Source organism: Sinocyclocheilus anshuiensis, unplaced genomic scaffold (genome assembly GCF_001515605.1).
Source record: "Sinocyclocheilus anshuiensis isolate Anshui unplaced genomic scaffold, SAMN03320099.WGS_v1.1 scaffold379, whole genome shotgun sequence".
In the NCBI taxonomy this organism is placed as follows: Eukaryota; Metazoa; Chordata; class Actinopteri; order Cypriniformes; family Cyprinidae; genus Sinocyclocheilus; species Sinocyclocheilus anshuiensis.
The window spans coordinates 752,327-765,872 of record NW_015552574.1 but is presented as its reverse complement, the minus strand read 5'-3'; the positions used below and the strand labels follow the sequence as shown (position 1 = coordinate 765,872).

The window sequence follows — 13,546 nt, the reverse complement described above, 5'->3', positions numbered from 1 at the left end:
AAGTGTGACAAATATGCAAAAAAAAAAAAATAAATAAAAAAAACAGGAAGGGGGCAAAAACTTTTTCACAGCACTGTATGTATTTGCATTTACTCAGACTGCTGTAATAGTAGTACTAGATAAACAATGTACAATTGATGAAACTTCCGTTTGTATTCAAAGCATCTGTACATGACTTTAGGTTTCTGACTTACCCAGAACAGACACCACAGCAACCTGCGAGGAAACGTAGCGGTTGGTCTTTGCATTGTAGGCCACACAGCTATAGTTCCCACTGTGTTTTTCCTCTACATTGGGGAGGGTAATGGCCGTGGTCATCTGAGGCATCTCCTCCCCACTAAACATCCACTGGAACTGAGCGGGAGGGTCAGACTGGGCTGAGCATGCAAGGGTTAAGTTAGAACCTTTCTTGAGGAATGAATCTGTTGGAGTTTGTGTCATGACGACTTTCTCTGGGCCATCTAGACAGACATGGGAGAAAGAGATGATTAAAGTGCTTGCAATGCAGCTATGTTTTATGGATTTTTTGATGAATTTAAGACTAGTCTTAAAACCCCCCAATCCATTTCAAAGACTTAACAAGAAATAACAAATTTTCACTAGAAGAACATCAAACGTTATGCCATGTTACAACATTTCACATCCCCAATTAATCAAGATATTGTAAATGGTATGTTTAAATGAGGAGCATGTATTTGAGTATCAGAATGTGGTTATAGTTTCAATTTAGGCCAATGAATCTTATTTCAAATATGTTTTTAGAAAACAATGATATTCTAAGACTCAAGAGACTGGTGCAGTGAATTTACTTTATGATCAAACAATGCACTTGCAGAACACAATTCCACCATTAATGGAAATCCATGATTTTCATTGGAATAGTTCAGGCAAAATTGAAAATTGTGGCAATATTTTTTTACATGCCTCCTGTTTTTTGTACCTTGTATTTTTGTTTTAAGGACTTTTAAGTTACTTCCTGTCTGGTGTGTTCTTGTAATCACTCAGTTTGTAGTTTTTCTGTTAATTAGCCTGTCATTGTTTTCAGGTGTTTCTTTCCATATTAGCCCTCTGTCTGTGTTTTCCCTTGTACCCGGTCAGTTGCTGTTACTTGAAACTTTGGTTTCAGTTCTGTTCTGTGTTCCTGGTTTTGGTTTGTTTTTACTTTGTGTTTTTGTACTTTTTTGGATCCCTGTTGCCTGCCCTTTTGTTTTGCCTTGCTTCACTTAATAAATCTTTACACTATTGAGCCACTATCTTGCTTACGTTTCTTGCCTGCCCGTGTACGTGTTATAGCTAGCTATTTGCATGATTTATTTTCAACATGAAAAAAATGAATATCTGATTTCATAACTGAGGAACAGACCGAATTTATAAGTCACTTTTTAAAACTGAAATTCTTCCCTATAACTTCATGTATCTTGAAAGACATGGTCACTATGAACTGTCACTGCAAGGAAAGTACTGCATAAACATAAAACACTTCATCATGTGGATTTGAAACAATATGATGCTGAGTGAATGACAATTTTTAGGTAAACGGTGTTCATGTATTCATGTCTCACACTAAGCCTGTGTGGGTGTGATCAGGTACGTACAGCTCACAGTGAGATTGAAGGGAGCGCTCCTCCCTGACTCCAGTGCATTTTCTGCAATGCAGAGGATGGGTCCTCGCAGATATGTACGGCAAACTTCAGCGATAGTTAGCTCATCACCGACTGTGTTTAGCCGCACACGCGTGCCATCAACAACCAAAGGGACTGAACCGTTCATCCACTTGTAAGTAAAGGAGCCTTTGGCAGAGCAGGAAAGAACCACAGTGCTGTTGAACTCTACAGCTTCAGGTAGATTGGACGAAATCTTGACGTCAGTTACAGGTTCTGGAGAAAAGAGAAGAAAACCATGGATTGGGTTGATTCAGAAACATCTTTGCTCCGTTCAACAACCTCTGGATAACCAACCCTGAGATTTGACAACATACATCTTACATCATGAAAGTCTCCTAGACAGATCTAAAATATCTTTATACGATTGATTTCCAGTCACTGAATGAATGTCTTTAAAATGAAGCATACTGCAAATCATATGTTTAAAGCAAGTCACAAAATGAGTCATCACTATTATCCATTTGGTTTGATTTAATCATATCATACCAAATTCTCTAAAACCAAATGCAAACTCCATATCCAAAATTAACCCACTGTTTTTTGTTTGTTATTCAGTGCGACTGTCTTAAAGAACTACTAAAAAGATTACATTTTGTATCCAACTAATGCTTTTAACAAATTTGTGCAGGACTTGAACCTTCAACCTTTCATTCTTCTTCAGACCTTCAAACACTAGGCTTCACCAACATGGTGTCTAGTCTGTAACGATACAGTATACCTGAAGATTGCACTGGATAGTCAATACTTACCAAGAACCTCAAGATCAATCTGTCCGGACAGTTGCTGTCCTTTGGTAGTGACTATATTGAGAATATATTCCCCTTCATCCTCCTTCACCAGCGGCCCGAGCTGAAGCTCACACGTCGTGTTATTGTAGACGATTCTGCTGGCGTATTTCTCATCAATGTTATCGGTGTTCAGTAATAGGATACTTGTAATTATCGGTGCAATTACTGGATCTTTGTTGAAATTCCATGTTACGGTTAGAAAATCCTGTGTTGAGGTGATTGTTGTCTTGAAGGTCACATTTTTACCTGGTTCAATAAGGTAAGGAGAAATCGAGATTAAAACACCCCTGCTAAGTTCTTAGAAATGTATCTAACATTTAATTAATAGCTTCATACATTTTAATTAATATTTTCATTTAATGACTTTTGATTTAATGAACAGATGGCGGCGCAACCATCCATTGAAAGTACTCAAGATACTATTCTTGCACCTTGAATACATGTGAGCAGTGTTGGGGAAAGTTACTTTTAAAAGTAATGCATTACAATATTGCGTTACTACATAAAAAAAGTAACTAATTTCGTTACTTAGTTACTTTTTATGGAAAGTAATGTGTTACGTTACTTTTGCGTTACTTTTTAAATCTGGACAGGGCTTGCTTGTTTGTTTTTAAAATAAAAAAGTTCTATTTTTGGCAAATATAAAAAGCCTTTTCACACCAAAAATGAAATAAATAAGCCTCAGGCTGAAGGGAAAGTTAATTTACGTCCGTACAGTAGAATGCAGAAGAAATTTCAACACACTTCAGCAATAAAAAAGACACAATGGGATTAAATGCATAAAGGATATTTGTGTTGTTTAACATTTAACTATTGTAGGTTTGCATCATATTCTGAGTTGCATTACTTTTATTCATTTTGAGGAATACTGAATCTGTGTTTTGTTTTGTTTTTGTGAGTGAGATGAATTAATGCATATTCATATTTATTTTAGAACTACAGTAACATCTTCTGATTTCTCTCAACATGGCGACAGGAGAGCTGTCAATCAATAAATTGGAAAAAAAAGTAACTTGCTTTACTTATTTGAAAAAGTAACTCAGATATTCTCTTGTAAATTAAAAAGTAATGCGTTACTTTACTAGTTACTTGAAAAAAGTAATCTGATTACATAACTCGCGTTACTTGTAATGCATTACCCCCAACACTGCATGTGAGTACACAACAGGTTTTCTTTTCACAGGACAACAAAATGGCTTTGTTATGCCACACTGACTTTGATTTGGCATACATTTTTTAAAAATAATAATGAACTAATAAATAACTGATCAAAATTATTTTGGATAACCATGGATAAACCATACATCGACTCACCGATAACACCGTTCGTTTTGTCGCTGAGAAGCGGATAGGCCTCGGAACAGCATCCTATAAGAGGAACGATTTTCAGTCAGACTTGATTTTAGTCAGGATAAACATAAAACCACACATTAGCCTACACATTATGTCCTTGTCTAGGCTACTGTTTAAAGTTTTAGAAATTAACATTTTAAAAATCTAAATGTGCTGAATAACATTTGTCCTTGATTTTAACTTACCAAGAGCAGCCAAAATGAGCAAAGGCAGCCTAAAGTTATAGAAATCCATACTATACGGAGAGATGCGAGTCCCTGAGTGACAGACAGGAACAGTGTGACTTCTCTGTAAGAACTTGAGAAAGTTAAACCCGCCCTGTTCAACCTGTACTCTTCTGATGCCATTCAGTAAAATAAAACATTATCCACTTTTACCACTAGATGAAGGCATACACAAGCTCCAGAACAGACAGAAAGCTCAGCCTTTCAATCTCACTCAAGACCACAGCAATGTTATGATTATGAATACATTTGCAGGGCCAAGAAATGCCTCCGACACAAACTTAGGAGAAAATACAACCAAACTGAAAGTCATATGACAGCGTTATGCGAGAAACAGACTGACATTTATGTAATTATTCATAGATAATCAGCTTTAATGTTAATAAAATGAAAATCATCAAACCTGCATACAGACTAATGTTTTTTTTAAAGCTTGAAATTCCAGAGTAATTCCTGTAAATATATATATATATATATATATATATATATATATAATAAAAATACAACAATTTGTGCATTGAGTGAGTGTAACTTATTTTTGTATTTAGTGTAACATTTATATTTGAGCCTTTTTATACCCATGTAGCAGATGTCATCCTGTTGTGTTTGACCCTGGTTGTTTTGATCAAATATGAAAGAGTGTATTTCAGGCTCAAGAATGCGAGGAGGTGATATCTCCAGAATTTATAAACACTGTCTTCATATCAGAGCCATCCCATCTGAAGGACAGATCAAGGGTTTATAAAGTACTACCATACCGTCATTATGACAAAGTTTCTGTGTCTGTTTTCATTATGGGAAGACAAGGAGGCACCAAAGTGTTCTCATATGATAGCCGACGAAGATACTGTCAGAAAGCACTGCTACAAAATAACTGAACAAAATGTAATTAAGAAAATGATGTGGTCACTTCATATGTTCATGTTTCAAAAATATACTAAATATAAGTTCTAAAGGGATGACAGTCATGCATCATGCATCATTATTACTATCGCTCATACTAAAGGATTAATTAAACTTTACTGACATAAAAATTTTGTCTTGAAATATTGATTTTGAAAATCATGTCGACATATTTTAATCAAGGTTTTAAAACGTTTAACCAAATGTCAAGTAGCAGGATTATTAGTTTATAGAAATATGTTCTTAAGGTCCATATAATGATAACAACCATAACAAAGTTTTATGAATCTTTCATACAGAAGAATATGTTTCAAAAATATACTAAATATAAGTTCTAAAGGGATGACAGTCATGCATCATGCATCATTATTACTATCGCTCATACTAAAGGATTAATTAAACTTTACTGACATAAAAATTTTGTCTTGAAATATTGATTTTGAAAATCATGTCGACATATTTTAATCAAGGTTTTAAAACGTTTAACCAAATGTCAAGTAGCATGATTATTAGTTTATAGAAATATGTTCTTAAGGCCCATATAATGATAACAACCATAAAGTTTTATGAATCTTTCATACAGAAGAATGATCAAGTTAAAATCGCTCTCAGAATGATTTTTCCAGCTCATGAACGATAAAACATTTACAGCCTAGTTTAATTCTTGAGTGTCAGTTTAAAAAAAGTTACACAGGGCTCCTTAGTGGACAAAAATATCCATGTCAAAGAACTGAAATTAAAATATTATATATTAATTTTTTTTTTCCACCAACATCTGTCCTGATCATAACTACCAAAATTAATTCATTTTCAGAATTTTAACCCTTTAAATGCCAGTTTGTTTACATAATGCAACTGTTGTTTTTATATCAAAAATCATCAATTATAATTGTTATATAATTAAGATTATTATGTTACTACAATCATAATTATTTTCAATATATTAAATGCTAAGCAGAATGTATTTTGGGTAATCGTTGACAAGTCAATGTTTACTGTAGCAACAACATTCATTTTGATGCATTATTATTTTTGTGCAGTGTCAGGTTAAAAAAAAATACATTATGCACACAAACATACTACCTACAGACAAAAATAAATACATACTGTAAAAGCACAAGTTACCGTTACAGTATAAAGCTTATGAATGAGACTAGCTTAGCTTTTGTGCTTCATAAATAATTATCATGAATGGTTATAGAAAAACCATACATTTCACCCATCTGACAACAACCAACCTCAACAGTGAAACAACTGATTGCTAAGTGCACAGCCTTTGTCTTTAATGGAAAGCTTCAAACTATAATGGACACAAGAGCAATCTATGACCATATTCGCTGTGAAAATAAATTAAGCTGTCTCATTCTAATGGAGGCTAACATTAGTCCCTCATGAAACATTGATTTAACCTCTCGACAATGGCCAAACAAATCGAAAGCCGTCTGGCATGTGGGCAGCGTAGCCTTTTGAAACTCAACTCGACTAAATGTCAGACCATACTTACCAATATGGGATTTTCCTGTCGCTGATTTGTCGCACTTTTGATCACTCAGAGATCTACATCTGTATGGAAAACATTGTTACTGGCATACGGGCTCTGCTTACTGTGACCTACAATATAAAACTGTGCCAAACCAAACTTTCAGTACTATATTAAGTGTTCTGCTTCTCACAAATAAACCACACTGTGCAGTTTGCAAGGCAGCAATGGCAGACCGAGGCCTGTGAGAAACGGTTTTGTGGGTAGCGGTGGAGGAAGTTACCATTTTGTGCAACAGATTCATAAACATAAGCTACTGGTTACACATTGAGATTATAAAATACCAAAGCTGCAAGTTATAAAATGACACTAATTTTTCTATAAACCAGCGTGAGGTTAAACAATTGTGGAATCATGTCAGATTTACTCAGTGAATCTTTCATGTGCTTTTAAAGCAAGGACCACAATGGAAATAAGTTACTGTAACTTTATTGTGTCATCCTTGACAAGAAGGTTGTAACCGTGTATTGCTACTTTTTGTGTCAAAAACTCAACAATTGCTAATTTAGAGAGACAGCTCACAGCTGACAAAAGTTTTAACCCTTTAAGTGCGCTATTTCTTGTATTTCTAATATATTATAATTTAGTGATGCATAAATTATTTAATATTCTGTAATTAAGTTTATTTAATTTTTTAATGCATTCATTATTTTTAATGCAATTATGGAATTATATCAGTTGTCAGCCAACATTAGTGATTTTTATATTTAATAACTTTTGCCATAATCTCATGCTAATTTAGAGAGTCAGCTCTAGATTATGACAAAAGATTTAACCCTTTAAGAGCACTATTTCTTGAAGTTGGGCAAGTAAATAAATAAATAAACAATACACTTTTATCCATGCTGCATACTATACAGTATATTGATGCTTAAATTCACTTTTATATTTTTTGATTGAAATTAAGTTAAAAAAAAATTTATTTACTAACATTTTTAATGTCATATACCTTTTTTAATATTAACTATTTATCAATTTCCTCACTATTAATTCGGCATGAAAAGGTGCTGTGCATGTATGAAAACTTAATTGCAAACCTTTGAGGATGAGTAAACAGTCACTAGGCGTCTCATTTCCAGAAGTCTAACTCTTCTGCCTTGACTCAACATTGATTAAATCTATTTTTATGGCATGAACTTCAATTAAACTCTTTTTTGTTAAAAAAACTCCATCTATGAAACATTTCAGTCAGGATTCAGAACTTTTCATATTACTGAGTTGACTTTATTAAAGGTGTTAAATGATACCTATATGGTAACTGACCAGGGTGATAGTATTGTATTGGTGCTGTTAGAAACCAGCGTGAGGTTAAACAATTGTGGAATCATGTCAGATTTACTCAGTGAATCTTTCATGTGCTTTTAAAGCAAGGACCACAATGGAAATAAGTTACTGTAACTTTATTGTGTCATCCTTGACAAGAAGGTTGTAACCGTGTATTGCTACTTTTTGTGTCAAAAACTCAACTCAACTTAAATGGTATGCAAATTTGGAACCATATTTGTCAGCCATTATTAATGATTTTTATTTATTTGTATAATAACTATTGCCGTAACCTAACGCTAAGAAAACTGAAATTATACTTTTTGGTCCCCCTAGTGGCATTCCCTTAAAATATCTGAGTAATCACTTTGTTTCATCCCAAGCCAAAACCCTTGTAAAAACTAAGGTGTTTTGCTTGACAGTGAGCTGAAACTTGATAGTCAAATAAATTATGTGGTTAAATCTTGTTTCTTTCATCTCCGTCTTCTCTCTAAAATCAAGCCATTCCTCTCTTTTCAAGACTTTGAGAGAATAATTCATGTTTTTATATTATCACGTTTAGATTACTGTAACTCACTGTATTGTGGAATGAATGCCACTACCTTGGCCCGTCTCCAGTTGGTCCAAAATGCATCAGCAAGACTCTTAATGGGCCCATGGAAATTTACCCATATCACTCCTGTCTTAACTTCTCTGCATTGGCTGCCTGTGCATTTTAGAGTGAAGTTTAAAATCCTTGTTTTTGTCTTTAAGTTTTTAAATAACTTAACTCCCTCATATTTATCCGAACTGCTTTTCTTACATAACCCCTCTCGAGCTCTTAGATCTAGTAGTCTTCGATTGCTCCTAGAGTTAAATTAAAGAAAAGGGGTGAACGTGCCTTTGCTGTTGTAGGCCCTAAACTCTGGAATAGCCTACCAGTTCATGTTAGATCTGCTCCTGCTTTACAGGTTTTTAAATCTCTACTCAAAACGCATTACTTTTCCATCGCTTTCAGTGTCCCTTGATGTTCTATCTCTGTATTCGATTTTTGATGACAATCCTGGTTTTATTTCTTATATTTTGTTATATCTTTTAAATGTTGACATAATTTGGTTTTTAGCTGAGATTTTATCTATCTATTTTTTTTTTTTTTTTAAAGTTCTATTTACTACTTATTTTATTTGATGCTGTAAAGCACATTGGTCAGCTGCTGCTGTTGTAAAAGGTGCTATATAAATAAATTAAACTTGAAACTTAAACATCAGTTCATGACCTGCTCCCCAACATCACCTTTTTATTTACCATATTACTCATCTTACAATATAGGACATAGGTGACTGTGGTGAAGTTGTTTCAGCTGAAAAATTACTGGTGTCAGTTTCCTGTGACAAATACACAACTATTTTGGAGTCGTACAACACAAATAACACATACCAGCTAAAATACGGCAAAGACGGAACACAAACGTGCTGTCATTAGGGTGTGAGTCATGGCTGCGCTAGGAAATATTACGCAATGGTCTCGAGAACCGTTGAAGGTATTTACCTTTCAAATGACTAGATTATACCTGCCATTTACATGACTGTGCAGTCGCCGTCTAGTACATATGATCACGACTGTGCTGTTTCACAAACAGTATTTATTTCTTTAGAATCCTTCACATTGCAATGCATATATCGTCAGACTATGACAATTCAAAATCATTTGACCACAAGATCAAGACTTTGATAATTCCACACTCTCCATGAATCACAGTCATTCCACACGATGCTTTCCAAAGAAAAGCAGGTTCTTTCAGAACCACTTCGCACATTTGATGCATGATGGTTGTTTTTGTTGCATGGTGGTCAAAAATTTTTGTTTTTTTCCCCCAAGTAAATGAATGTGCTATATTTTAGTTCATTTTTTATTTAATATTTTGTGTTTTAAGGGGATTTTATGGTGCTAAATTATGTTTATGCCTTATATATATACCTATTAACCACTTTTTAAGCATAGACCTGTTGTAAATATTGAATTTTAAATATTGCTGCGGAGCACAGACTTAAGTTCAGTCTCTCTCTCTCTCTTTTTTTTTAAAGAAGGCACTTGGCAGATTATTGCTGAAGTGAAAAAAGTAAATAAAAAAAGTGAAACTGAAAAAAAAAGTTATGACAGTTCAAGTTTAGTATTATGAAAAAATGCACAAAAATACTAATTTTAAATTGCATAAGAAAAAAATATTTTTCCAAAACATGTTTTACAAAAAATCTGAGAAAATCAAAGCCATAAATCTAAACAAATTGTGTTCCGAATTTGAGGCTGATGTCACAAAAAAAACAGCTTTCAGTAAGATTTTGTTTGGGTGCAGTACCAAATGTTTGGACTATGAAATTCACTTCCCATTCGTTTCCAGTACAGTCATTTTTTACTATTTTTTTCAGGGCCATTTAACCTTTTTGAATCATGCCCATGATTTTGTGTGTGTGTTTTGTGTTCACATAACAAGGGCCAAAACCATTACCAAGTTTCGTACTATTCTAATGAAGTAAAAAAAAACAAAAAAAAGTTGTTTGTTCAAAAACTCGAAGAGTTAAACTACATATAAAAGCCAATGTAGCTTCCACTGAAGAGCAGCACATAAACTACTACATGTGTGGAAGGAACAAACACAACAGGTCCACAGGGAGTCTGTGAATCACACTGTCTTGTTTACTGAGCTAATGGGTTAAAGAGTAAAGGAGTGATCAATAATTGGGAGTATGCTTTCAGTCCAGAGAAAAGAGCCATGCGCTTCTCTGTCTATTGAAACAGGCACATACTCATATATTTTAAGAAACAGAAGGAAACAAAACAGAATTAGTGTGGTTTTAAGTGTAATTTTCCCACAAATTGACAGAATACCGGAAACTCTAGTATGCTGCGCATACATGTCATATATGACGCGTTCATTGCATCGACATGTAATAGTCTAAGTACACACACACATACACGCTGAAGTGCTGTAGGGTGTCTTGTTTTGTTTATTGCTAGTTTAAGAGAGCTGCTTGTGTTCTGCTTTTGCATTCCTCAGTAATTACCTACAGCATGTCCCATCCTGCTGCCGCCTGTGCAACACACCAATCATCTAATGGAAAAGATGCTCTAGTCACATTAAGCTTTTAGACTGCATCTACTATTATCACTTTGGGTCGGAAATCAGTGTAGGGTTAATTAAATTGGTCTTAAAAGCAGACATTGGTCACACACAACAACCGCGGATATACCAACACCTCAAATACCAACCTAAAAAACTAGAAATTCTATTTCTGTCAGGACCACTATCGTCAAAGATGATTGACAATTAGCATACAGTTTGGATTGGCGGTATGGTTCTGTTCTGGGCAAGAACTCCCTGTGCATCCATGCAGCCTAGCATGGATTAGAGCAGGGAGAGCAGCGATAACCCCCCAGGGTAAACAGAACAGAACCAATATAAATGTATTGCAGATATCGTTAAAGTTCAATAATTTTATGTACACATTTTAGAATTAGTCTGATTCAAAGGATAATCAGAAGGCTGAATCCTGACTGACAGAGGAGGAGCTGGGGATGGAGGAGGGTAATTAGCTATTGAGCAATGCGAAAACTGCTGATAATACTGAGGGACCTTATATATGAATGCTTAGATAGGTGTCGTATTCCTATAGGTTGATGGGGATCAGCTGATGCAAGCTTGACTAACGTGACCTGCCAGAACTAACGCTACGCTTGATTTTGCTTAAAGGGCGCCAGACTGTTTGATGTTTTACAGTGTGACATTCAATTAAGCACATTTTCACCCCTAATTCTCACTGATAATTATCAGCCTTTACAAATTATTATTATTAGTATTACAGCAAGTATATAAATTAAATGTAGTAAAATACTATAAATATTTATACTATAATATAAATAATTTATACATATTTTACAATTGCATTTATTTAGCATTATAGTAAGGAGTGTAGGTATATTTCACAAATGTAATGCTATAGAGGGTATGCATTGACGTCACTTTCCCGCTGGAACACACCCCCTCAGCCGGACTGAGTGGCTAAAGAGTCTGCTGCACGACTGGATTTAATAGGGAAGCTGCGAAAACGCGAATAAAACAAATGATAATCAGTTTAAACTAAAAGTTGTTGGACTCAATATAATGTTCCTTACAACTTATCAAAGATCCAGATATTGATATGTAGCCAAGAATCATGCCATTTATATGTGCCTGATTTCAACGCCAGGGAAATACATAAAGCAAATTTGCCTGTGAACGCATTTTGTAAATACAAAATAGGTTGGTCTAAATCTGGGTGATCACTTATATCAATGTTATATATATTGTCATATCATCCAACCCAAAAACTTATAGAGTTTTTGTCAGTGCTTATTTAAAAAATATCCAGTAATGCAGAATATAAGATGAAATATTTAGTAAATATTTAATTGATGAGTTGTCAACATGATATATAACAATACAATGTATAGGGTATAATTTTACCACAAAATTCAACATATTAACATAAAATTAAAACTGCAAATACGTGTTTCTCTGCCTGGAGTCCACATGTTATGTGTTGTAATATATTTATGGCTCAAAAGCTCTACAGAATGATCTACAGTGATGGCCAAAATTGTTAGAACACCTGACAGATCTGAAAATACTGACCTTTTTTTGCCTCCAAAACATGATTTCATTTCATAATGTTCATGAAACATGCAGATGGTTGCTCTGAGCACAACAAATGTCAGATGAAGTGAGTCGTACTGTTTTTATCCACTTTTAACTTTAATATTTAGTATGTCCACCTTTTGCAGCAATTACAGCAGCACATCTCTCTGGCATAGTATCAATATATTTCCTGAGAACTTCAACACTAATGTTATCCCATGCCTTCTGCAACTCAAGCCAAAGGCTTTCCTTTGAATGTACAATAGATCAGTCCAGTTTATTTTCTAACTCGCCCCAAATTTGCTCGATGGGGTTGAGGTCCGGACTTTGAGGGGGCCAGTCCATCATTTTCAATGTTCCAGCAGATTCCTTCCATCGCAGGTAGTTCCGGCAATGGTTCGTTTAATAGTTATTGTAATGTCCAATTCAACAAAAACAACTGAAACCTCTTAAATATGCCAAGTGTTCAACTATTTTGGCCACCACTGTATATCTTCGTATTTTTGCGGTTTCGCGAGATTCATTCCAACAGCAGTCTGTGCTGCAGTTCTGGCTTTGACCACATAAAGGGATAAAGGGAGGTGGTTTGAATATTTGCAGGGATTTCAGATTAAAAGTTTTTCTTGACAACATTGTCAGCTGGTTTTTGATAGGTGTCCCACCTGAGGGAAGTCCTGTCAGATCTGATTATAAACTTAGCTTTGGGATGAATGTCGGTTCTGCAAATCAACTACGCCTAATTAAGCAGCTGATAGTGTCTCTTTACAAATCACTATGCAGTGTTGTTTTAGAGCTTTCATTATCATGATGAGTGTCCTCACTTGAGTTTGCAGTCTCACTGTTTGAATAGTGGCTTCAGAGCAACACAACAGGCACATAATCTCTAGGCTTATGGATATTTTTTGAGAGATGATTATTTGGCACGATCCATCAAGCTCAAACCTAAGACTTGATTTTTTGGATGTTTCTGAGGGATGCATATTCAAAACATTCTCAAAAAAATAAATAAAGACCAAATTCAGAGCAGACGCCATGTTATTATGCTGCAAAAAGTGAAAGCTGTGGATAAAAATGGAATTTTCCTTGATTTTTTAAATAAAATAATAGTGGTTCTAGTATTTTGGTTCTTTGTTATATTGTTTTCTTATGCATAATTCAGC

At 34.6% G+C, this 13,546-nt stretch overlaps 1 protein-coding gene across 2 annotated transcripts; it reads right to left on the bottom strand.

Moving 5' to 3' along the window:
* Window positions 1–82: 82 nt before the first annotated feature.
* LOC107665135 (carcinoembryonic antigen-related cell adhesion molecule 1-like) lies at window positions 83–6,930 on the bottom strand. Of its 2 annotated transcripts, XM_016455905.1 has the most exons (6): window positions 6,437–6,930; window positions 3,991–4,062; window positions 3,767–3,820; window positions 2,414–2,698; window positions 1,596–1,877; window positions 83–461 (listed from the first exon to the last, which is right to left on the bottom strand). In XM_016455905.1, the coding sequence occupies exons 2-6, from the start codon at window positions 4,037–4,039 to the stop codon at window positions 178–180; spliced, it is 954 nt and encodes a 317-aa protein (XP_016311391.1). In that variant the 5' UTR covers window positions 4,040–4,062; window positions 6,437–6,930; the 3' UTR covers window positions 83–177. The 2 variants fall into 2 exon arrangements, with proteins under 2 accessions (XP_016311391.1, XP_016311390.1); XM_016455904.1 differs by lacking the exon at window positions 6,437–6,930 and having other exon boundaries at window positions 3,991–4,076.
* Window positions 6,931–13,546: the final 6,616 nt, after the last annotated feature.